This window comes from Lynx rufus, unplaced genomic scaffold (genome assembly GCF_022079265.1).
Source record: "Lynx rufus isolate CCGP_SWC_20201006 ecotype Redwood Valley unplaced genomic scaffold, mLynRuf1.p SCAF_18, whole genome shotgun sequence".
NCBI lineage: Eukaryota > Metazoa > Chordata > Mammalia > Carnivora > Felidae > Lynx > Lynx rufus.
This window is the reverse complement of record NW_025814832.1, coordinates 8,050,613-8,077,320: the sequence shown is the minus strand read 5'-3', so window position 1 is coordinate 8,077,320 and position 26,708 is coordinate 8,050,613. Positions and strand designations below refer to the sequence as shown.

Genomic DNA, 26,708 nt, shown 5'->3' with positions numbered 1-26,708 from the left:
GGCAAGGTGCTCTGCAATCACTCTGAAGGGATGTTTTCCAGAACCTGAGCCGGCCAGAGACAGCCCACACACGACAACAATAACAACACACACACACACACACACACACACACACACACTGCTTTATTAATGCACACATCTATGGATTTCCAGACATGCGTGCCCTCAGATATTTGAGCAATCTGCATCCATGTAACTTTCAATATATTGTACTTTGTGGTTACTACTTGTTTTATTGTCTGTCTTCCCGTCTAGACCTCTGGACTGTATAACCCACAAGAAACTATCTCTTTCACCACGAGAACCCCAGAAGCGAGTATGGTGTCTGGCACACAGTAGGTGCTCCATAAATGTGTGGAATAACTGGGCGCATCAACACACAAATATGCACACTGGGCTTATCTATATAGACAACAGTGCACACATACGTGTTCGCACGCACAGCCCTGTCTGTGTATGCAAACACACGCACACACGAGGACACACACGTCGATCCCCAGTGCCCCTTCCAGAGCCCAAGGTCAGGACATGAACGTCACGCCTGCTGCCGTGAGTCTCCTGAATAGGATCCAGAGAGCCCCCAGCAAGCCATCACTTTGCTATCAGTCAATCTGCCCCATTTATACTTGAAATAAAATGTGTCACGGCTGCTTCACCAGAGACCAATGTAGACATGGAGGGAAATGGAGAAATATCGGCCCAGCTTGCATTCTGGCTCACTGGCTTGGGGGAGCTTAAGGCATAAACGAGTTTGGACTTAATTGACTTTTTTATTGGGCTTTAATTCACTGGTACTTTTCCAGAGGCTGACTCCAACAGGCAGAAGCAGGGTTGAGCCGTCTCTGGGGCCACCATGCCCCCATGCCTCTCTCCCCACACCCTCAGGCCTGCTCTCAACCACTGCCCACATAAAGCCACCCTTGGCCCCAGGGTGATGTGAGGAACGCAGCCGGGCCCCCATCTTTGGCCTCTTCCTGACCAGCCTCTCTTGTCAAAACTCTCTTCCCTCCAAGGGCATTTCAATCTAATACAATAACATTGATTGAAAGCCAGCTCTGTACCAGGCCATGTGTGGGGTTCTGGGATGCAGAGATGAACAGAAACAACCTTTGTCCTCCGGGAGCCTGGCATGAAACCAAGAGGCAGGCATAAATCCCACAGTATAAAATTACCCCATAAACAAGGTCCGGAGTGGTAGAGTGCTTCAGGCAAGGCTACCAGATGAAAATGCTTCCAGTTCCCCCTGAAAGGACAAAGTGTGCCAGGAAGGGCACTCCCAGGAAAGAGGTACCAGGCAGGTGGAACAGCAGGTGCGAAGGCATGGAGGGATGAGACAGTGGAGCCTGTCGGGGGCACTTGCCAGGGGTCTCACGTGGTGGAGGAAGGAGGGGGAGGGATGCTTGCGAGGGCAGCCGGGCTCAGCGGAGCAAACTCAAGACTAGAAGTCAGGAAACCTGGATTCCAGTCCTAAGTGGCGGTACACCCTGGGCAAGTCTCTGACTTAGCTGATGCTGCTTTTTGTTTTTTTTGTTTTTTTTTTAATTTTTTTTTCAACGTTTTTATTTATTTTTGGGACAGACAGAGACAGAGCATGAACGGGGGAGGGGCAGAGAGAGAGGGAGACACAGAATCGGAAACAGGCTCCAGGCTCCGAGCCATCAGCCCAGAGCCTGACGCGGGGCTCGAACTCACGGACCGCGAGATCGTGACCTGGCTGAAGTCGGACGCTTAACCGACTGTGCCACCCAGGCGCCCCTGATGCTACTTTTTGAGCTTCTCTGAAGAAGCTGACCACGGAAAGCCCAGGGTGAACTCTTGGTGTCTGTCCATCTCTTGGGACAGGGAATGCACTGGGCCCCCCCCCCACCTTTTAGGCCTCTGCCCTGAGTCCTGTGGGCTCCAGGAGCTCTCCCCAGCTGAGTGGGAGAGCAAGGCCAGCCCAGGGGCAACACCACGGAGTGCGCTTTACTCAGGCAGGAAACCCCGGGCTGCATTTCAAAGTGCACCATCCAGAATCATCCAGATCCTAAAACATCGTGTTTTAAAGGATGAGCTTCAGTTATCTGGGGACCGTTCCCATTTCACCGTATAAATGAGGCATGACTGGAAGTGGGAAGATGCTTGGAAAAACTTTCAAGCCCCATGCAAGTATAAATAATTCGCCCTTAGTACAGGGTGAGCCTGTATCCCAGTTTGTTGGGACAATGTCAGGTTATGCCTGTCGTCCTGATGTGATTACTGAGAACGCCCTCTCCTTCCCCTCTCCAAAGGGTCCTCCTTGGGGCAGTAAATGTTATGACTACCCTGGTCACTAAGCTTTTGAGGGCAAGGATGATAGCCGAAAGGCAGGGTGCGCTAGAGGAGAGGAATGGACTTTGGTACTGCAGTGACCTGAGTGTTAACCCCACTCTACGTCGGATATCTTGGAGCTCAGCTTTCTTGTAAGTCAAATGGGAGTCGTAACACATGTCACGCTGAGCTGCTTGAAGAGGTAGAGGGGACAGAGCATGTGAATACCTAACACGTTATGTACTCAATACATATCCCCTCTCCTATGTCTTTAGCAACTGCATAATGGCGCTAGGCGTAGAGGATACTGGGTGTTGGGGGCATGAATGAATGAGTCCATCGGCCAGTCCTGCACAGAGGCATAAATTGAGGGCTCTTTTTGCTCTTCTCTCTGCACCCCAGTTCCCTCTTCTGTCCAATGAGCTGAGAGTTCTGAGACTCTTCCACTGTGGATGGATGGTTTGATTCCTTTGCCGGCCTCTTCCCCCTCCCCCACCCCAGAGTCTTCTCACAGTCCTAACGTTGATATTTCTCTGCCCTTCTGCTTTTGACCTCCATTCAACTTCTTTGTCCTTCTTCTTCCCTTCTGTGTGGTGGTACTGATGGAGGCTAGGGGCAGCGCTTCATCTTCACTGCACCACGCGACCCGGAAGATCAGTGTAGACTTTGTATTTCCCAGAGTGCCTCATCATTTCCAGAACTGCCTCATGGCACAGCATTATATTCTTGGGGACGTGTGGACTCAGGGTCCGTGGATGAATTTGAATCCTGGCAAAGGATTCAAGGGCTTAAAGGGCTGAGTTTGGCATAATAATTTGCTTATGGTAGAATGTCTTATAACTTCTGAGTCTGTTTCCTACCTTGAAAGAGGGCGTAACGTAGAAAACGGCCCTGAGCATTAAATACGTAATTCTGGGGGTGCCTGGGTGGCTCAGTCAGTTGAGCACCCAACTTCGGCTCAGGCCATAATCTTGGAGTCCGTGAGTTCAAGCCCCGCATCGGGCTTTGTGCTGTCAGTTCAGAGCCTGGAGCCTGCTTGGGATTCTGTGTCTCCCCCTCTCTCTCTCTGCCCCTCCCCCACTCATGCTCTGTCTCTCAAAAACCAAATAGACATTAAAAACATTTAAAAATAAATACGTAACTACGTAAGTTGCCCCGCACAATGCTTGGCCTCAACCCAGCATCAGGATCTTCACAGCCTTGCCCAACCCACCTTTCCCATCTCATCCACTGCTTTTCTCCCCCACAGCCTCCCTTCCCCCCACCAGTGTGCTCGCTGCCTCCAGGACACCCTCTACATCCACACGCACCTCTGTGCCTTCGTTCACTCTGTTCCCGCTGCCCTTCCCTGCTTTTGTTGTCCTGAAATCCTCCTCCTCCATCCAGCCACAGTGACGATCGTATCTCCTTCACAAAACCTCTTCTGATCCCTCAGGTCAGAGCTAGTCATTTAGCCCAACTCTGAGTCTCCGCATGTATATTTAACTGAGCCACCCATTTATGGCATACTTCCTTCTACTATTACTCATTTGCTTACACTCCTGTCCCCCCAGATCCTTTAGGGTAGGAACCTTATGTTGCTCATCTCTCTATTATAACAACCTCAAAAACTTTGTGAACAAGGGAGGATATGAGCAAATAAAATTAAAATTCCAGTCACGATTTCTAGTTCCATCTCCATGATGGACTGAGCCAACACAATCCTATCTTCCATTACACACACATAGAAATGCAGGATAGAGTACAATTTAAAAAAAATTTAAGGCAGAGCCAAGCTCTAAAGAAAGGGAAACTCCATATGCCAGCAACGAGAGAGCCCTGGAACCAAGATGCCTGCATAAAGCCAAGACCCAGGCATAGCCACCTCTCCGTGAAAAGGGTCTGGAAACTTCACCTACCTACCTAGGAAATGGGTTTCTGCTGGGGGCTCTAGGTGGCCCGCGTGTACCTGTGCATGTGTGTGTACCTGTGGGGGTGCATGTACGTGTGCATATGCACACGTGCACATGTGTGTGAGTGCTTTGTGTGTGCGTGCGCATGTGTGTATGTGTCTGCTCAGTTCAGATCGAAGCCCCTGAATACTGTGTGCGATCCCCAAGCTGGAAACACATGGCCCACTGTCCCCTCCACTTGAATGTTAGAGTGTGTCCTCAGGTGGGCAGAGACCATTGGGGATGTATCCACCGTTGTCCTAAACCCTTTTCCCATATTGTCTCATGACAATATACACCTCATGACAGCTTTGTAAGGTGGGGGTTATGACAAGGAATAACTGAGGCAGGAGAGGGTTAACTAAAGTCCCTGGGGCAGGGGCAGAGCCAGCATTTGAATCCAAGCATTTTGATTCTCAACCCATGAGTTTAAATGCCATGGTACATAACCTCATGCCCCATGGTAGGTGTGCAAAAATAGTTACTGAATGGAAAACTGAGTTAGCGGCCAGGAGGTGCTCACAGAGCATTTCAGAATGCTGTGGTCAGGGCCAGGCCAGGCAGGCCCAGTCCAGGAAGTGCTGATGGGCCAGGGTCCCAGCGTCCAGCCCAGCTCTCCATAAAGGGCACTGATTTTAAGTGAAATGAACTCCCCTGGTCAGTATGTTCTTGGGAGATACCTTTTCCTGCCTCCGGATCTGGCCCCGTTTCCTCGGAGTCTCTTCTCAAATTTTTTTCCCTCCCTGCTGTGCATCTGGCTTTAATTCCCTTCCCGGGTCCCTTCCCTTGGGTGGTTACCGCTTATGTTCTAAAACGCACCATTAGGCTTCTGATGTATGGTGCGTGTGGTGGGTGGCCGTGCCGGTGCTCTGAGCCTTGCCGAGAAATGAAGAGGCGACTGCCATCTGCCGGGAGCACCACCTGCTGCCAGTGGCTGCCAGCGGGCCTCTTGGGGCTCTGTGGGCCCAGCTGGAGGAGGGTGGGCTGGTCCTCCATCGTCGTGGGTCCTCCAGGGACACAAGCCCCAGAGCGGGCAGGCCTGGCTGAGGCACCTGTCCCCACATATAGCTCAAGCACCTATTTGTTTACTTGGCGTCATTTATGAGATATGCACTGTATACCAGGAGCTGAGATAGAGAGCTAAAGATGCCTCTCCTATCTTTGGGGTCCCTATGACCCCGGGCCCGGTCAGAACTGGCCAGAGTCTGGAATGGGGTCACAGCTGCAGCTGAGTGGTCTGGGCACCATGTGAGCTGCCAAAGGGAGACTGTCCTAGGCAGCATGGACACACAGCCATCCAGCACCGTGCGCCTTTACAAGAGATGGGGATAAGCTAGGGTATAGAAAGCCCCAGCATTACTCCAGGAAATCGCTGGGGATCCCTTGAGAATCCTGGAATTTTATCAATGGAAGGGTCCTTGTAGATTTTTTTCCCCTATCTTTTAAGCCAAGCTGACCCGTTCAGACACCGTCCCCTCTTTAGCCATCCCTAAATTGTGTCCCTTCGGTGGTGGCTGGTGTCTGAGATCGACCTTCAAGTCCTAGTTCCTCCTCCCCATTGGCACCTGCCTTGACTTAGGCTCATCTCCCCCTTGCACACAGTAACAACCGTAATGAGCATGGCTGTCTATACTAACTTAATTCTCACAACTACCCTAGGAGATGGGTCCTATATTCCATTTTTCAGACAAGAAAACTGAGGCTTATAGCAGTTGAGTGCCTTGGTAGAGTCACATAGCTAGTAGCAATGGCATATGGATCTGTGCCCCCCAAAATTCACATTGTCACTGATTCAGACTACTTTGCAAACCCGTGAGTCCTTACCATGACTTCGACAATCCCCCCGTTCCATCCACTCACCTCCCGGCAGGTGCAGGGGCCTTTCCAGACACCTCAGGTACCTGCCCTGCCTGCACCACCCCAGCATCTCCCACCATCTGGAGTGAGGCTCTCTGGTGCTGGTTCCTGGCTCTGAAGATTCTAGCTCTTTTTCAGACCCTCAGCCAGCTTCCCTCCCTCAGGAGGCAAACGGTGAGGATCTTGACCAAGACTGTCTGACCCAGTCTCCTGCTCTTGTCAACATACTCCAACATCCCAGGTTCTTGCGGGGTGAGGGTGTTGAGAGGATGCCCATGGTGTTTGCATAAAAACTTCTAGTGACAGGAAACCCACTGTCTCCCAACATAGCCCATTCGATCCATCTTTGTTTAACAGTTAACATACATCTGGGCACCTGGGTGGCTCAGTCAGTTAAGCGTCGACTCTTAATTTCGGCTCAGGCTATGCTCTCTCAGTTGGAGAGTTTGAGCCCCACATTGGACTCTGCACTGGTGGCACGGAGCCTGCTTGGGATTCTGTCTCTCCCTCTCTCTATGCCCCTCCCCTGCTTTCGTTCTCTCTCTCTCTCTCTCTCCCCCCCCAAAGTAAATAAATAAACTTGAAAAAATAATTAACATATATCTATTTTTATTACAAAAACGTTCACACATAGACAAAGTAAACAGAATAATATAATGAACCCCATGTGCCGCCATCCAGATTGAACCATATTAACATTTTGATGTTCTTATTTCCTCTGTACCTCTGCTCCCCTCCATCCCTCATTTAAGGATGATAATGATGATAAGGATGATTTAACATTTCCTTTCTGTTATCAAGTGTGTGCACGTTGAAATGCACGTGTCTTACCTGTATTGCTTCGACAAATGGATACACTTGTGTAACTATGTCTTTATGATAGAGATTTATGTCCATTTCTGCATAAAGATTATTGTTGGGCTTTTTAATTAAGTTCTTCCCTACGACCAGCTGAAACCCTAGAACTATTCCCCACAGGGATAGGGAATAATACTCCCTCCTCCAAATGGTATCCCTTCAAATATTTGCAGATAGCAGCTGTGGTCCTCCTTAAGCGTGCTCTTTTTCATTCTAAATATCCCCAGTTCCTGTAGCCATTTCTTTGTTTTTGGAGAACGGGGGCCTGGCTGCCTAAGACACTGTCAAAAGGAGACCCGGTCTCCTCCTCACCAAATCTCTCCCCGGGGCCCGTTCGACCTGGAGCCATTGGTAGGCAGAGGTTTGCTGTGGGAGGTCCTGCCCACCTGCTAAATTTTCCACTCGGAAGAGGCCGGGTTCCTGAGACGGGGCCATACAGCTATGTTCACTTGGTGCAGGCTTGGGACAGCAAAGTTGTGTGCGAATTTATCTTTCCTTATGAAACAGATGGCAGCGTTGTTTCTTTTAGTCTTTCTCTTTTAATCATTCACTCGACAAACTTCTATGGAGTACCTATGAGAAGTGGGGCTCTGCATAGAGCCCTGGGAGAAACAAGGAAGACACGGCCCCACAGTGCGGGGATGGAGAACAGAAAGACAAGTAATGGAAGCGTTTATTTTGGCATCCGTCCAGCACATGTTGGTTTCCTTCCAAAGCCCCTAGAAACTGAGGCCGATTCAGGGACTATGGCAGCATGACGGACGCCCACCCTTGCAGGACTGAGCCCCTCGCCCACCCAGTGACTGGCGCACTGGCAGCAGACAGCTCTCGAGTCCAGAAATTCCCTCTCCGAGAACTGTCCTCTAGTGCAGAGAGGTACCCCACCCAGGGTTCTGTCCTCTCCCCGGGAGGGGCCCAGACCCAGTGAGCGTGGGATAGCTGGCCCCTTGTCTCCATTCAAAACAACCCTGAAGGGCCACCCCAGCTCCACGTGCGTCGGGGGACTTCTCCTGGCTCCTTCGCTCCCTTATGGGGGTGGTATGTGCATGCACGTCTCGAGAACGCTGGCACACGTGATGCACCTCCTGCATGCAAGTCTCTGTCTCCTGCCAGCTCCCCAGTGAACCCAGCCAACGGGTTTGCAGCCATGGAAGGGTTTAATCCTCCTTCCGGAAGGAGTCTGCCTTCCAGAAAGAAACCGTTGGCCACTATGTGGAAAATGAACGAGGGAAAGGAGTGGGGGCAGGGGGCCACCGTGCAGGAGGCTGCGGCAGGTAACCGGAAGAGATGAGCAGCACCGTCGTGGCACACGGCTGACGCTAGGGGGTGAGGGGAGGAAATTAGCCAGAGGGATGTTCTCAAGGTAGGAGCTACAAGACTTAAACCTGCAGAGAGCTGCTAACCTGCCCCTCACGTCTCCAGTGTTTGGGGAACAGGGCTGTGGAACTTCAGCTGACCTTTGGGGACACAGCAAAGACTCATAACATGACTCGGCGACACCACCGGGCCACCCTGCAGAGCCTCAAGCCATCCCTCCGCCATGCCTAAGAAGCAGCTGGCACTCACCAGGTTTCACGCAGTGGCTTGCCTTCAGTCTCATTTATATTCCGGCAAGTTGCAACATGGAAATCATAGGTTTTGCTCCATTGCTGAGAAATATTAGCATGTACTTTTGGTGGCTGTGTCATAGTGGGATACGCAGAGGCTTCTTCATCCAATAGATGGGGCGGAGACCCTGCTCTGCCCCTGCCTTGCTGCATGAGTGGTTTAGGCTCTCGTGGATTCTCTTGCTTCTTCCCTAACAATGAGAGCAATGAAAGCAGGGTTGCCGGGAGGTTTGGATTGGGATCATGACAGAAGCGCATCAAGGTAGCAGGTATTCAGTCTCAATTATCCCTCTAGGGAAGATCTGTGCCTATCATCGGGAACCTCCCAAAGGCTCACCAAACAAATGCTCACCGCCCTAAGACCCCAGGAGAACAGTTGACAGGGCTGGAGACACAACAAGGCCTAAGGAACTGACATTTCATCCTGCCCACAGTTCTTGAGAACTGACTCTGGGTCGGCACACCCATCATCTCATTTGGTGCCCATGGCATCTCTGTGAGGCAGGTGTGGCCAGCCCATTTGACACATGGGGAAGCAGGGTCACGGAACCGGAAGCTGGAAGTGCCTGGACTTCGTCACCATCTAACCCTGAGAGGCACTAATATCCCCATTCTGCAGATGAGGAACCAGAAGCTCAGAGAAAATAAGCAACTGGCCCAAGGTCCACCCGCAGATGTGTCCTAGTAAATAGCCCGTGTGTGATCTTCCACTAATCCTGCATGCATTTCCCTGCTCCATGATGCCTCTAAAGTCACTCACCCTCTCTAAGCCTCAGTTTCTTCATCTGAGAATGGGACAACAGTGTCCGTTTTGCAAGCTTATTGTGACAACCGGTTGTCACGCCGCTTTCATCACCAATGTCTCCACCCGTCTTCGTCTGGCTGTGTCTGGAGCAGGGCACCTGGGGTGCAAAATTTAAGGAGGTGCTCACTCTCAGGTGGGTGGGACTTCAGCCCCAGGAAGGGAGTGCCTCCTTAAGTGCCGTGCCCTAGACACCTCATCTGCCCCATCCCAGTCCAGGCCCTGCTTTGGAGGTGAGGAGACGAGGTGGGGCTGGGGAGTGAGGCAGCCTGTAGGGCATGCTGATGTACAAGCAGGAGCTAAACGGAGGTCCTGGTGAAAATGCACACAGATCAACAGGGATGATGGGCTGGAACAGATCCTACACGAGTGGACTTTGCTTCATGTAACTGTCCCTCCAGAGCTGCATTCTGTAAATTGATCAGTGGCGGTCTTACAGCCACTCTGTCTCCCTGACGATCTGAAGCTGTTTTATCTCCATTTCTACCCGGATAGCTCATGAACTACCTGAAGGTGGTGTCCACCTCTAATTTATCTTCGTATTCCCAGGACCTAGCAGCGTATTTGACGTGTAATAGTTGCTCATCGGCTATCCAATGAACTAAAAAATGCTTCGTTTCCCATTTTGAAAGCCCCTAATCTCTTAGGTCCTTTGATACTTCATCAGAAGTCCAGGAACTGTGGTACAACAAAAATCGCAATCTCCTAGGGGGTCTAGCCTACCCATCTGAGACATGGGGAGGCTCAAAACTATTAGTGCCATTTAAAAAGCCAGGAAATGCCAGAAATGGGATTTGATTCCAAAGCCTATGCACGCTCTATCCTGGTACCAAAGCCAAGTTGAAGCAACACCTCGCAGTGTGCAAAGTCCCACCTCTGCCTCTGTCACCATCTAGAGCCCCTTCTACCTTAACTCCCCGAAACTGTGCCCCTCGCATTGCCCAAGCCTTCCCCCACTTTCAAGAATTGCCCCTTGGGGCGCCTGGGTGGCGCAGTCGGTTAAGCGTCCGACTTCAGCCAGGTCACGATCTCGCGGTCCGTGAGTTCGAGCCCCGCGTCGGGCTCTGGGCTGATGGCTCAGAGCCTGGAGCCTGTTTCCGATTCTGTGTCTCCCTCTCTCTCTGCCCCTCCCCCGTTCATGCTCTGTCTCTCTCTGTCCCAAAAATAAATAAAAAAAAAAAAAATTGCCCCTTGTTACAGAAACCCTGGCACCACCGTTAGACGTTGCGTTCTTCTGGCACAAACAAGGATGGCAAACAGAATTCGTCTCTTCCTTATTCATCGAATGGACTCATAGTGGCAACCAGCATTGCTGGGCTGGGGGAAAAGATAAAAAGAGTGCCCGGCCCAGAGAGAAAGAGTGCTGTGGCCAATCAGTGGGACCTATGAAGGAGAGTGGCGCCATGCACACTCTTTGTCTGCCAGCCAGGTCTGCATTCCACATGTCAGGAAAGCAATCTGATTGAACTACCGGAAACCCTCCGCATTTCTGAATCTGTGATGGTTTTGAACGTGCTTTGCTACTAAAATGACATGCTACCCAACCTCTAAGACCAGCCCTTGGGAAGAGTAGAAGACAATGACGTTCTCTGAGCACTTCCTCGAAATACGTTTTTAATGAGAAGGCGTGAAATCGGTAGGAATGGAGTATGAGGATTTCAGTGCCGTGTGGGTAGTTACCAATTTGACCTTTTCTTGATCAGCTTTTAGAGTCAGCCCACCTTGGGATTATTTTCAGCCCTGGCCTTCATTGGAACGTCCGCTTTTCCTGTGCAAACATCATAAACCGTCATTTGGTTTTTACTGATGCATTGTTTTCCATGCAGCCCTGTAGAATAATGTGAAATTAATCAGAAGCACAGCAGAGCACATTTTGGATTCCTTCCTCTCCCCTCCTCATCCCTCACCTGCTAAAAAAAAAAAAAAAAAAAAAAAAAGCAATTCCCAACAGGTGGGCAATGAGGCAGGTGCACAGAGTGACTCATGTCTTATCTCAGGGTTGGTCATCCAGGTGTAAGACACACTCACAGTGGGAGGTGAAGCCCACCCGAGCCCCGGGAATAGGTGGTAGGAGGGTGAGGGAAAAGTGAAGTTCAAGTGAGCAGAAATATCCAGCAAGAGTATTACAAACTTCTTATACAAGAATAGCCAAGGAATGCTCCAGAAGAGATCTGGCAAAGCCACAGGGCAAGCCAAGCAAGTAACATATTCCCATAAGTCCAGCAGGCAGGATCAAGCAAGCAACTGTAGAAAGAACTTGGATCGGGGACCGTGAACCCAGGTACATCCATCATCTTGTGAGTAATCCGAACATAGACTAGGAGGTGCCCCACCCCACTCCCCACAACATCCAGATGTGGCAGGACTCGGGGCCGCATCCCAGTGCGTCTGGGCTGCTGTGCCTTGAACACATGCTGCCCCCAGTCTGCCTTGCCTGGACGCTGGCACAGACTGGGGCAGCAGGAATCAGGTCAGTAGGGTCAGTAGAAGAAAATCGTAACAGGGCTATGGATGGTTTGTGACTTCATTTTCTCCTCCCCTTTTTCTGGGCTTCTTTCCTCCTTAAAGGCAGGGGACCCCTCCTGGGTCCTGCTCCCCATATCTGGTGACAAAGAAGGGGATCCTCTTCCCAGTCAGACTTGACTCACCGGAAATGTGTTCTTTTTATTTATCCACTTGCTTTGGCCCTGTGACCTTAGGTTTGGCTTGGTGACCTGTTGGCAATGGGCAGATTAGAGACCCAGGCTGGAGGGCGGCTGGGGTGGGGAGGTGGGTGGGGGCGGGGGGAGCTCTGGGACTGACACAGCATCCTTGGGCAGAACCAGGTGCCAAACGCCTCTCAGTCACCCCATCTTTGTCTTAATAATTATCTGCTATCTGACCACTAAGCTCCATTAGTCATTGTGCACGGTGTCTGGCACATAGTAGGTGTTCAGCCAGGATAATCTGACTCCAAAGTCCGTGTCTTCCACAAACCCTGTCCACCTTTTAGCAGAAACCACAGTTGTCCAGGGTGTTAGGTTCCAAAAGAGGAAGAGAGCTGGAAAGACGGGCAGGTAGGCGGGGCTCAGCCAGGCAGCCAGAGGCCTGGACTGGTACCTCTGGCCTTCCGGATCGTATCAGCATGGCCCTTCTTAGACCAGGAGCCAGGCCCAGAGGTTCGTCTCAACCTGCTAAATACCCTGGTGTCTAGAGAGAATTCTGCAACAGGCACCCAGAGCCCCCTCGCGCACAGCCTCCCAGGCAGCTGCCTTCTGTGCGTTCCCACAGCACCCGGCACCACCCAGGATCGTCTGCAGGGCCACCCTCTGGGCCAAGCAGTTCCTAAAACGTTGACTCATTTCTGTGTCCCCAGCGCCTGAGGCGGCGCCTAGAACACGGGAGGTGTTCTGTAGATGTTCGCTAAGTGAATGAACGGGCGAGCTGTGACCGTGGCCCCAGATGGAACATCTCGGATTCAATTCCCACGTCAAAATAACAGCTCTGTCCCTCCCCTGCTCCTGCAGGGCCTTGGGCATGATGCAAACCACAAACAGAAATGCTCCCCCGCCTGGGCTGAGGGTTTTTTTCCACACAAAGCACTCTCAGACCCATTATAGCCCTTTTGATCTTTACAATTCTACTGAAAGGTACTCCTGCCAGCGTCTCCTAGATGAAGGATCAAGAGCCAACCAGATGAAATGACAGAGGCAGCATTGGAAGCTCCGGTTGCCTGGTTCCCAAGTGCACGCTGGACTTTTCTCTTTCACCCAGACATCTCCCATAGTGCCTACTATGTGCCGGCCGTGGAGCCAGGCGCTGGGGATCTAGAGATGAGATGCCACGGCCCTTACTGCCCACAGGAGGCAGACAGTGAGACCTCAGCAGACACAGCAGCCAACCTGTTGCCGAAGCCCGTTTGAAACTTCCGTCAAGTCAGGCCCCGGGCCCCCCACCAGCCAAGCCGCAGCCCGACTTGAAAGGCGTCGGTCTGGCTCCCCACGTCCCACTTCATAACCTCAAGTGGAGCCCCGTGTGGGATTCTCGCGTGAGCTGTCAGGAGGGATTCAGCAGCAGAGGTCTGGCATTTCCGACGACGCTCCAGGTGAATAACCGGAGCTCCTTCCAGTTGCCCTGTGTCTCCATGAGTCATCCTCCACGAGCTCACTTGCTCACAAAACATCTGAATCGGAGGAGAACACTCAGCCACCCACCCCTCCCCTTCGTGCTGTTTTCTCAGCTGACAGGCTTGCAGCTGCTCGATGCTCTTTCCTTCTGCATGGGGCTCACACATCCCCTTCTGCACGGTATCTAAAGCTTTCTGGACAGTTTCCCGGTGGACAAGGCCCCGGCTGCACTCAGGCTTGGAGAGAGGAGGCAGGAGGGCCCCTCAATGAAACCCGCACGGGAAAGGTCACATCCCAGCAGATGGGTGCAGGGACGTGGAGGAAGGGGTCACATCACCGTCTCATACATTCTAATAATGTCAAAAGGACTTCTGACAACCTTTGAGCATAAAACAAAAGGTCAGGTGAACCACTCTTTAGCTGTAGGACCTTGGACAAGATATTTAGCCTCTCGGAGCCTCAGTTTTCCTGTCGGCACCCTGGGAGGGATAACGCCTACATCAATGGGCTTCGTGAACTTTAAAGGATAGAAGGGTCACTAAGCGATCGGCATAGCGCTCGACTCAATGCTCAGTGATTGTCCGCTCTTCCCTTTCCCCCCAGGAGGGAGCCTCCACAGAGAAAGATATTAACAATGTCCTAAAAGAGATGGTGACCCCCTAGTTGGGAAGAGGTGACAAGTGGTTGCAAAGAGACCACGTCCCCCTCGCTCCCTCACTTCCAGGAATAGCACCTACCACGTGGAGGTGCTGTCACGGGTATTGACTGAAATTGCCTTTCTAAATCTCCTTGGAGGGAAAACACAGTCGTGCGGCAGTCTTTGGGATGCAAGAGCTAGTCGAGAGTTCCTGTCGCAGGCACAGATGAATGAGCAGACAGACATTTTAACAAGATCCGGTCCTTGCCTTCAAAGAGCCGACCGTCTCAGGCAGCCTCCTTATGCATCCGTCCCTCTGCTGTATTTCATTTTCAAACACGTTAATTGCAATTTCAGGAAACAAAACGCCGATTCATTTTTGCATGCTGGAAACCTGGTAACCCATTTGACAGACTTCCTCACTTCCCAATTGTGCAAAATGCGTTTGAGGAGTTTGAAAAAGGAAAACCAAACAAGACTACACGGTTGGCTTTAATGTGCGTGTTGTGTTGAAAACAGCCTAATGAGAAATTTCAGTAACTCGTTGAAAGGAAAAGTCAGGCAACCGAGGGCGGGGAAAGGCTGGATTTTAGACGCACTTTGGAGCCGTACAGTTTCATTTCCTTCAAGTGTAATAAGCAAGAAGAGACAAGAAACTGCCTAGGAGAAGCCCTAAAGGTCAGGATTAATGAATGGACTAGAAGGTTTGAACCTTGCAGGCTTAGTTGTGAGCTGGTGAGTGGATATTTCAACAATCCTTAAGGGAGCTTATACATAATTTATTTTCTTAAGTAGGTACATGCTGGAGAAGTGTTGTTTGCACTATTAATTGAACCAGAAAACTGTGTCTTCATGGGTATCGGCCGTTCCTAACCTTCCCCAGAAAGGGCTCCACTTTGCATTTCCCGGACTCCGTAAGGCAGGGGCCCCTGCCAGGACACTCTGAGCCTGGATGCCAGCAGCAGTTGCCAATCTTTCTCTTATTCCTGGACGCAACGCCCTGAGAAGAGAATCCTGGCCATTATCTCTAGCCCCTGGCGTTAGAGGAAGAGCAAAGGCCCAGGCCATCAAGCCCAGGTCAGAGCTCAGCTCTGTTCCCAAACTACTGCAGGCAGGTCCCTTGCCCTCCGTGGACCTTGGGCTCACATGTGAAAAAGAGAAGTTTGGATGAGATGCCTGCGCTTTTCCACGATGCCTCTGACTCTGAGTCGTACCTCCCCTACTACCGGATGGGAGAACCCTGCGTTAGCAAGCCACCGATCTCAGTTGGCCGGGAGCAGAGCAGTTTGGGAGAGGGGTGAGGGTATGAGCTGTACCTCTGAGGGACGGGGGACAAAGAGTGTTTGGACAAAATGGATTTTGTCCTGGGTTCTCCGCTGACCGGCTCTGCGACCTGGCTCAGCCCCTCTGGGCCTCGGATTGGTGAAAATGGCCACCTCATGGGGTTGCTGCAAACGTTAGTAATGGCAAATGTAAAGTGAATGGCACTCCAGGGAAGGTACCAACTTCAGAGCTACTCCAAGAGCTCTGGGAAGGCAGTGAGACCCTCTCCCCATTCCCACCTCCATGTCCCTCTCATTTAGAACGTGCCAGCTTCAGACTGGTGGTGTCTTGCCACTATGCCAGTAACTAGTTACAATTCGGTTGGAATTCACATGCAGATTTTCGAAGTGGGTTGTAGGCATGGGAAGCATCTCCCTCTCCTACAAAACTCCATGGCCCCAGTAATCTCATCAGCTGCCCAGGGCTTCAGCAACAGGCTTGGCATTATTAAGGAATAAGCAATCAGTAGCACACAGCGCTTTTCATCTCCTCTACCTACTTTGAGATAAGCTTGGTATGGTAGGGCCATACGCAGAGAGGACAGGAACCCCCACCCTCCCATTCTTCAATTCATTGTTGACTCTCTACCCGGAACCCAAATGACTAATCTCTCTTCTGCTGAAAAGGAAAAACGTAGTGGTCCCCCCACCTAGTGTGGACTCATAACTAGTGAAGATGTCTATTATGTAATCCTGCAAACCAATCCACTTATATTCTCTCACTTAGGCCCTCCAACCACATGGCAAGATTATCTTGCAGGGGTCACCTGGGTGGTCAGTTGAGTGTCCGACCTGGGCTCAGGTCATGATCTCACGGTGCGTGAGTTCAAATCCCGCCTCGGGCTCTCTGCTGTCGCCACGGAGCCTGCTTCAGATCCTCTGTTCCCTTCTCTCTCTGCCCTTCCCCCGCTTATGCTCTTTCTCTCAAAAATAAATAAGCGTTTTTAAAAAGAGATTATCTTGCCGGGTTCGTAGATGAGGAAATGCATTGGGAACAGAAAATGCTGTGTTGGGGGCCACGGATTTGACAAATAAACAGGGATCTGTCTTGATGGCATCCTGTCTGGTCCCAAAGCCCAGGCTTCCTTCCTCCTGACTTCCTTGGTGATAAAGCCTCACCTGCGAATCCCAGCTCTAGCACCCACCTCCCCAGCAGTCTGAGTCTCCTCAACTATAGAATAGGGATGTGATCACAAGATGCCTCCCCATCAGGAGAGCTAGACCATGATCAGGAAAGAGAGAATACCTATGGACATGCCAAGCAGGGACCTATACAGAGGACAGGCTCAGGAACTGTTAGTTTCCTTCCCTTCGTGGGGCCACTGAGAAAGATGACGCTGTACATAAGCTGTCTACACCATAATGCGCCGTGCCAATGTTAGCAATGACGGTGCCGGGCACGGGGCTCATTTTTATCTCAGGAACCCCCCTCCCTCCTAGAGAGCCAGGTGTGAAATGTGCATCTCTAACTCGTACAACCCAATCCGACTGAGTGCAATCCTAGACTCTTAGCAACCCAGCAGATCCAGTCCGGCCATCCGCGATGGGGCCGTCGGCACTTACCGGAGAGCAGAGGGATTCCTGGGAGAATGGTGGGTCCGAAGAAGCAGCGAGCTGGGCCTGACAGTCTGGACTTCAATAAATTATATTTTCTGGCTGGGGACGATAAGACCTAAATCTGAAACGTGTGTTACACTTACGCATCGTTATGCCCCGAAAGGGGGAAGGAGAGCAGCATCTTGTCCCAAGTTTGTAGCAAAAATTGTGTGGTGTGTAAATAGCTCTGAGGCCTTTGATGTGGAGCAGAGAGGAAAATAATCCTCTCAGAAACACCAGGCAGGAGCCGAGGCCTCGGCAGCACAGGCAGGGAGGCTGACAGAGGCGTGCAGCCAGCGTGAGCCTCGCTGCCTCTGAGCCCCTTCTCCTGCCCCCACAAAGGTAGACTGTCTTAGTTCCTAGAGGATTATTTCCTCTAATACTTTCATGCAGCAGCAAGCGAAACTGCTTAGGTACAATTAAGTGGGAAGCTGAGATGGCCTCAGCAGGCAAAGGGAGGGGAGGGAGGGGGGGATACGCGGTCAGGCCCAGCTCCGGCCAGAATCAGCAAGGCTGGCCGGCCCCGAAGGCCACCTCCCGGGGGAGGGCAAGGGGATATGGGTTGGTAGTACCTTAGCCCCTTCATTCGCTCATCCAAACGGACCCAGTCCCTGCCCTCTGAGAGCTTACAGTCTGGCGGAAGATGTGCCCAACAGACAATCACATGAACAACCATCTAGTTACACACTCTGATACGCACTGTAAAGGAAAAAACAGGAGGTATGAGGTCATAAGATAGGATGTCCCAACTGAAATGGAAGCCGGGAGCAGGGGTGGTGGGTGGCCAAGCGAGGCCTCTGGGGAAGTGATCACAGGAAGGTAGGCGGAGGGTATGTGGAGAACATGGTAGGTGGAGGAAACAGCCTGTGGAAGGGGCCTACAGGGGGAAGAGCTTATTGTACGTTCCAGGAACTAAAGAGGCCGGTGTGCTCGAAGCACGTGAGAGAAGGGAGGACAAGAGATGGGGCTGAACCATACAGGGCCCCGTGACGATTTGGGGACTTATCCTAAGTGCACCAGGAAGATGCAGAAGGGGGTTAGGCCTCTTTTTTTTCTTTAGGTTTATTTATTTACTTTTTAGAGAGAGAGAGAGAGAGGGCAGCAGAAGGGCAGAGAGAGAGGGAGAAAGAGACGATCCCAAGCAGGCTCTGAACTGTCAGCACAGAGGCCTATGCGGGGCTCAAACCCATAAACTGTGAGATCATGACCTGAGCCGAAGTCAGATGCTTAACCAACTGAGTCGCCCAGGTGCCCCAGGCCTCTTTATGGTGATCCTGACTTGAGAAAGAACCTGGCCATCTCTCAGACATGGTGTGGTCACCCACCCGCGTCCTGCCTCTCTGGTCACCACCACGCTGACCACACTTCCCTGCAGGAGCCACCACCTGGGCCTAGGACGAGTACCAGGCCCGGCAAGGGGACAGCCACGGATGGGGAGTGAGTCTCTATCACAAAGACCTGTCTGCTCCCTCCTCTACATGGGAAGACTTTAATGCATGAGGCTTCCATGTGCCAGCCCAGTGCCCGCCGCAGATCAGGCACTCTTGTCAATGATCAGCTGAAGGTAGCAATCCTTTAGAGCCTCCCTCTCCTGTTGTAAGTGGAGAAGCTGAGGGAGACTGGAGTAAAGGAAGTGCAGACTGAACTAGGAGTCTGGTCCCAAACAGACACGGCCTCACTGTGCAGCCTCAGGCAAATTGCTTCCTCTCTCCCAGGTCTGCGTCTCCTCCCCTGTGAAGTAAGTTGGGTGGGTGAGATGGTCTGTAAGACCCCTCGGAGTTCTCGTGCCTTGTCATCACCCTCGGGAGCTCACGGAGGGTCCATGCCCTTTATCAACAGCCCCCACTCAGCGCATCTGGGATCTCAGACACTGGGCTGGGATCACCGTCGACTCTAGGAGGAGGCATCACATTCTAACCTCAGCCCAATATTCTGGAGTCCAAGTTCCAAGTGGAGGTGGGGTGGGGGGTGGGGTGGTTGGAATTTGCAGTAATTTGGTGCGAAGATGAAATGTACTTTTCCTTACAGATCTCCTCAGATAGATAGGCAATTAATAGTATAATTAATTTTGGAAGCAACAAGCATATTTAGTGGATCTACAGAGAGAAACTCTATTAGAGCACCCAGAAGTCACTCCAGATGTGTTCAACCCCTTGCAAAAGATGCACCAACTATAAAATTCTCTCATCCGTTCATTACAGTGGTCCCCGAGAACATGTCTCCAGGGGACAGTTTCGTTAGCCAAGTGCAGTTGCTCCACACCATGGTCATGCTAAAGCTCAGGGTTTATTTTTTTTTTTTTGAAAAATCCAGTTCCAGCTGTTCTCCCCCACCATGAAGCAGAAGAAGGGTTTGGCTGTCCTGGAATAGTGCAGCTGGTCAGGGACTCAGAGACATTTTGGATGGTGACGAAAATGTGGTCTCTGGAAGCCGGGCTTGTACTTCTCGGCAATCCTCCTAATTCTTGCACATAGTAGGAGCGCATGCATGTGACTATTGACTGGCTGATGGAAAAAGCAAGGCACAGAGAAACAGTATATGGCTCAGAAAGGTCCCAGGGACCAAGGCCCAGGAGAGCACATCCAGAAAGAGCACGTGTTAAGACACTCATGGATTTGTGTCTCAGCGTCGCTATTTATTTGCTGTGTGACTTAGACGAGTCACTTAACATCCCTGGGCCTTGGTTTCCTCCTCTGCACAATGGGAGCAGCAATACCCACAGCAGTCATGGCTGCAAGAGTTAAATGAGATAACACAGATGAGTGACTAACAGTGTGTCTGGCACGCTGTAGAGGCCTCTCTTCCTTCCCTTCATCAGGCCTTCAAGATCTGCATGAGAAAGGCAGCTTCCAGCACCCACCCCTGTTATTTACCTGCCCTCCCCCACTGAAGGATGGGAAACCAAAGAGCTGCCTCTTGGCCTCCATGCTGCAGGAGGGGACAGTGCAGTGGAGCATGGCCAAGGAGGGGCCTGGGCCCAAACCTCAGTGGCCGCAGAGACCCAGTGCAGTTGGCCTGGCTCCCTTCCAGCCAGTCTTGCCAGATATAATTTGGCTTCAGCTCGAGGTTCCAAAGCAGTTATGTAAGCATAACAACCCATAGCATTTGTAGAAAGCTTTTAGAGTTTTCAAAGCATGTTTGCATGTATTACCTCGGCTGATCCTCTCAGGAACCTTGAGGGGTAGCTAAAGAAAGGACAAGCACTACCATTTTATAGATAGAGAAGTTGAGGCCTGGAGGGCTTCCTTGGTTCACCCACAGTCACATGACTAATAATCCCATTCTATACATGGAGAAGTTGAGGCTTGGAGGGCTTACTTGGTTCACCCACAGTCACATGACTAATAATCCCATTCTATACATGGAGAAGTTGAGGCTTGGAGGGTTTACTTGGTTCACCCATAGTCACATGACTAATAATCCCATTCTATACATGGAGAAGTTGAGGCCTGGAGGGTTTACTTGGTTCACCCATAGTCACATGACTAATAATCCCATTCTATACATGGAGAAGTTGAGGCTTGGAGGGTTTACTTGGTTCACCCATAGTCACATGACTAATAATCCCATTCTATACATGGAGAAGTTGAGGCCTGGAGGGCTTACTTGGTTCACCCACAGTCACATGACTAATAATCCCATTCTATAGATGGAGAAGTTGAGGCTTGGAGGGTTTACTTGGTTCACCCATAGTCACATGACTAATAAGTGGCAACATCAAACTTGGACAAAGATCTCTGCATCCCTTGCCCCGGGCCTTTCCCACACCATCACACCACGTCTTTGTAATCATGTAATCCGTCAAGCCAAAGTGGTACAAACACCTACTGTGTGCCAGACAATTTGTTAAGTCCTTGGGTTCAGAAGTGAATGGCAGAGTCAAGTTCAGAAGAGATATAAGACCAACTATTTGGGGCATGTGATAAGCTGCCGTGGTGAAGGAGCGAGGGGAACAGTGAAAAGGGGAGTAGCCCAACTTGGTCCAGGGGCTCAGAAAGGCTTCTGGAGGAGGAGACACATCAATCCAGTCTTGGACAACTGTTAGGGGCTATCCAGGCAGGAAGAGGGGTGAGAGGAGTTACAGGCAGCAGAAGCAGCAAATAGAAAGCCACCAGTGTAAGAACCAGCAGGGCACATCCAATAGTGCTATAAGTCATCTGATCTGGCCCCATCCACCCACTCACTCATTCATTCATTCATTCATTCATTCATATATATCTGGAACACCCCCCGTGCGAGGTGCCATACTAAGCACTGGAGATAGACACCTCAGCTAACAAGCAGGTATAGTCCCCAAATGCATGGAGCCTCCCTGCTCATGGATTTCCATGGACACAGATGGGAAGCTGTAGGATGGGGTAGGCAGAGGGCATCACAGAAGGCTGGGTATGGAGGGCCTGGCTTTCAGCCTATGGGAGCTGGGGAGCCCCGATGGATTGTAAGCCTAGGATTAACAAGATGAGGCTTGCATTTCAGAAAGAATGAGTCACAGTGAACTTGGAGAATGGACTGGAGAAGGTGGTCTGGAATCCAGGGCCCCAACTAAGAAATGGCAGCAGCCCAAGCAAACAATGGCTGGGTCCTAAGTTATGGCAATGCAGTAGGGAAAAGGCAAAGTGCAAGCTGGACGTAGAGACAGCCTTGCCCAGGCCCTGCTGGCTAACTGGACATGGGGGTGAAGAAGAGGAAGAGTGGACAGCCACCCTGAGGGTCTGGCTTGAGCCTCTCGGCACATGGCGATGCTATTCCCTGGGACATGAGGGCAGGGGACCCATCTGGTGGGGCAGAGAACCCAAGGAAGTTTGTTCCCCTGGGACTCTCTGAGTGTCAGAGGGCCATGGGTCCCCCTGAAGTCATGCTCCTCGGGCAGTGGGGTCAGTGTGTGTGGAGCCCAGGAGAGAGCTTGGGGCTGGAGATGCAGATTGGCTTACAGATATTCAACATTTGGAAGTGGACAGGACCACCCGGTGTCCCGGGGGGAGTAGTGCCCAGAGGGAGAAGAGACAAGATCCCATGGCAACAAACATCAAAGGGTATCCAGATGTGTTCTTGGATTTGTTCTTGGATGCCAGAATCCCACTTGGCAAAAGTCAGACCATTAGCCACAGTGAGGAATCATCGGTCCCCAAGAGGGCTTGACCATGACGGGCTGTGGGGACTCTGGCCCGATGTTGCACTTCTTGGGTCTCACCCATCTCTAGTCTGAAGTCACTCACGTGCTTCTCTCCCTTTCATCTCTCCCCCAGGTGTTTACAAAATATGGGAAGTGTTACATGTTTAACTCAGGCGAGGATGGCAAACCTCTGCTCACCACGGTCAAGGGCGGGACAGGCAACGGGCTGGAGATCATGCTGGACATTCAGCAAGATGAGTACCTGCCCATCTGGGGAGAGACAGGTGAGCTGGGCACAGGGACTTGGGCTGTGGGTGATGGCGGACGGGTGCAGGACTCTGAAAGACTGGTTTGCTTCAGGTGGGCTATCTTGAGGGACTACCGTCTATCGGGGAGCGGGGGGTGACAACATACTAGTGAAGGGTAAAGATGTCCCTGCATGGACTGTGATGCTCTGGGTTTCCTCAGATTTCAGTAGGTGGGGGAGGGGCAGATGATAGGAACACTGGAAAAGGAAGGCAGGGAGGCTGAGGCAGGTGTTGGGAAGGAGGCATGGAGGAAGGTATGATTGGGCAGGCAGGTGGCTTGATTTCAGGGAAGAGGAAGACATGAACACATGGGTCAGCCATCTTCCTCTTCCAGCCATCTTGACTATCCCAACCCAGCTGGGAGGCCCAGCAGAAAGGAGAGCAGGGTCCTCCCACTGGGGGAAGGTGGACGAGCTTGTAGGGTTGGAAAACCAAAGGGCATGGACTCAGGGGCCTGACACCATGCTTTCATGAGCCCCTTGAGGGGGGCATGTGTACAGGCCCCAGAGCTATTTCATGTACATGTTTATTCATTTATGTATTCAGCAAACTATTCATTAGCCATGTATACGGTGTCAGGCTTTGCACGAAGGACATTAAGGTAAAAAAAGACCAGGTCCTTGGTCACACAACCTTGAGGAGGAGACACACAATTACAGTCCAATGTGACACGAGTGTACCCGTGCCACATAGACAACGTCCTCCCCCTGAGGGGAGGATGTTCAGGGAAAGCATCATATTCCCCTGGGCATTTGTACAGAGTCTTGGGGGCACATGGGTGTCTCTGTCAGTTGAGTGTCTGACTTTGGCTCAGGTCATGATCTTGCAGTTCGTGAGTTCGAACCCCGCATGGGGCTCTGTGCTGATGGCTCAGAGCCTGGAGCCTGCCTTAGATTTTGCATCTCCCTCTCTCTCTGCCCCTCCTTGCCCAGCTCGTGCTCTGTCTCTCTGCCTCTCAGAAATAAATAAACATTAAAAAATTTATATATTTGAACAGAGTCTTGGGATTACTCTGAATTACACAGGTGGGTCCTCACAAAAGTGGCACAGGAAGGTCAGACAGAGAAGAAGGTGAGAGAAGCAGAGACTGGTGTGATGCAGCCAGTAAGTCTAAGGACACCGGCAGCTTCTAGAACTCTCCCAGATGAAGAGAGTGAAGAGGTGCCCACGAGTGGGACATGGCTGCAAACTAGGCCCAAAATAAGAGTAATGCTGTGTTCGGGGCATAACAAGGAGGAGCAAGCAGGGGTCAAGGATGGGCCTGGAGAAGGGCTCCATAGAAGGGAGGAGGAGAGAGAAGATTCCAGCAGGAAGGAGGCCCTGGGCCCTCAGATTGGAGCTGAGGTGGGTGGAGGCCAAGCAGCCCAGCCCCCACCTCTTGCCACCCTCCCCCCATGATTCCGAAAGCCTGGCCCCCCGATCCTGAGGTCCAGCCCTCACCGTGCCTGGGGCCTTCTGGGCCTCTGAGGGCAGCCAGGGCTTCCTACCCTGGGGAGGACCCACCGCAGACTCCGAGCTGCCCCCACCACCACTCTCTCCCTCCCGTGTCTATCGCCCAAACGCCCTGCGGGGAGAGGTGAGCACAGCCACTTCCCTCACAGTGTGGTTGGCCCTGGCCCTCCTGCACCAGCAACTGAGAAGCAAAATGGCCCCCACATACATCATCCCAGCAGTGCCTTCTGGTGGCTCACCTCAGGCTCCAGGCCATCTGCTGCTTGCCGAAGAGATGCTTACTTGGACCCATCCACTTTTCTAAACTCAGTACCCCTGCCCTCCAGCAAACAAAGGGAGGTCTGCGTTCGTGCCGAGCTCTGGCATCCCTGAGAGCTGACCGGCAGAGCCTGGCTTTCCAGAACATCCCTGAGACCAGCCTGTGTCCTGTGACCATGGGGATCTGTAGACAACCCTGAGCCCTAGGAGCTGGGTCTTGATCCCCAGGAAGAGGTTCTGCCTTGCAGACACCAGGACGTATTTGTTTATCGAGCCACGTGTGGAAAAGGAGGGAAAGGGGGCAATAAAAATGAGTCCTGGAGACGTCACGCCCACAGCCTGACTAGAGGTTAGTTACGTCTTTGCACAATAATGTTGGATTTCCTGCCCTGTTACCTTGGTTTGGGAGCAAAAGCAAATGTATACACATAAGCATACACACACATGCACACACATTCACAACGCCAGGCACCTGTCACAGACATCTTCACACAGCACAGCCCCCCATGGGGTCTGGCCTTGGGTCTGAGCACTGGCCGCTGATAAGATGGGCTCCAACCACAGGGGGTCCTACCCCAGGGAATCTATGCTCTGTCTCCCGAAGCCATGGATGGAAAGAGCAGGAAAGCTCTGAGATCATCTATTCCAGCCAATCCCCTTGCGCCTTGGTGGAGGGAGAACTGAGGCCTGGCAGGAAGTAATGGATGTACTGGACATCATGCAGTAAATTCACAGCCCGGCCAGTGCTGCGCTGACCCAAGCCCCTTGACCACCAGTTAGCCCCGGTGGACCATAAACGTGCTCGAGGACCTGCTGTGTGCCTAACACCGTGCAAGGCATGGTCGGGGAAACACAAGACACCAGATGCCCCGCCTTTCAGGGGCTTATCCTCTCATGGAGCAGCCACCCTGGCACACGGAATGCACAAGAGGACAGCCTCACTCCTGCCGGCAGCTTGAGCTATCTCTTAGTGACCCACCGGCACTTCTCACTTAAACAACTGCCTCTGAGGCTGGGGAAGGAGGCTCATGAAGAAGGAGGGCGTTAGAGCAAGGGCAAGGGCTGGCAGAAACCGGTCAGAGGAGAGACTGATCTCGGTGCTGTCCCAAAGAATTTTCTGCAGCGGTGGAAATGCCCTCTAGCTGCACTGTCCAATGCCGTAGGCACAACTGAGCATTTGAAATGTGGCTCGTGGGAGTGAGGAACCGGTGGCCTGAATCCTTACATCCAGGCTTCCTCCTTTCGGGCTGAGAAGTCACTGAGCAATGAGCACCTGTTGGAGACTCTGGTTGCCTCAAAGCCACTTGTTTCCTGGGCTGGTGAGGAGTGAGTCTCATGAGATTAAGGGTGAGGGTACACACCTGCTGAAGGATGAGGGATGGACTCTGGCAGGTGAGGGATGCTTGTCCATAGGGCCACCTGAGGAGGCATGGCCACACCTTGCTGCTTGGTTTGCTCCAAAGGAATGTGGGCAGGCCTAGTTCCACCATGGCCCTCAGGAGGGAGGCTGCCTGCTAGACGCCCCCAAGCCCTGTGGCCCCATAGATGCCATCTGGCTTCCTTGGCATTCCTACCTCCTCTTAATTCCCAAGTCTTTATCAGAGATATCCGAATGAGGATGGAGAAGAAAGGAACTGAAATATGGCTGTTGAGGGAGCAGCCGCAGACAACTTGATGACAGGCAGTGTAGTGGGACAGGAAAGCGATGCTAGAGAGACCAAATCTCCAGCTCTTCCTTTCTTTACTAGCTATGTGACTGAAGACGAGTGAATGGGCCTCAGTTTCCTCATTGGTAAAATAGAGATCGATAACACAGATAAACCCATGGACTTCACAGGATGGCTGAAGGAAGCACATGAGAGCTTTCTGCAAACTGTAGACAGTAGAAGGGTGATAATGATGACCATGGGGGGACTGCCAAACCGTCCCAGAACCAGAGCCTCTTCCAAATATTCCCGCCAACCCTATAACGTGGGTGGGTCCTGAAGCAACTCAACATCTGGGAGTCTCATCTGCTCAAAGCAGAGCCTCTGCCACACCCTTGCCTTGCCACGTGGACAGCTTCATCTCTCGGAAATTTAAGTAAGTAGGGGCGCCTGGACGGCTCAGTCAGTTAAGTGTCCGCCTCCTGATTTCAGTTCAGGTCGTGATCTCACAGTTTGTGAGTTGCAGCCCCGAGTCAGGCTTTGCACTGATAGCACGGAGCCTGCCTGGGATTCTCTCTGTCCCTCTCTCTCTGTCCCTCCCCTGCTCTCTCTCTCTCTCACTTTCTCTCTCTCTTTCTCTCTCAAGAGTGAATAATAAAATTTTTTTAAAAAAGAAATTTAAGGAAGCAGTGAGGGAACCACTCTTCTGGGTGTAATTCTGGCTGACTGGAAGGCCCTTTGGTGCCTGACTGAATTTGAAAAAGGCACCCTCTTAGAGAGGACCCAGCCTTATGGGCTCATGCTTAGCGAATAGAGATGACTATGAAAATTATCAAAAATGCCCTTTCCTCCAGGCTTATAATGCCCCCACACCAGGATGCCCTCTTGGCCAAACATTTTTCTGCAGGGCACCCTGAGAATATGCC

General features: G+C 51.8%; 1 protein-coding gene across 2 annotated transcripts in view; it reads left to right on the top strand.

Annotated features, from left to right (window-relative positions):
* ASIC2 (acid sensing ion channel subunit 2) overlaps positions 1 to 26,708 on the top strand; it is a 1,013,190-nt gene that overhangs the window by 903,899 nt on the left and 82,583 nt on the right. For both annotated transcript variants that reach the window (XM_047081726.1, XM_047081725.1), the window contains exon 2: positions 22,252 to 22,402. In XM_047081726.1, the coding sequence (XP_046937682.1) occupies positions 22,252 to 22,402 (151 nt within the window). The remainder of the gene's footprint in view (positions 1 to 22,251; positions 22,403 to 26,708) is intronic.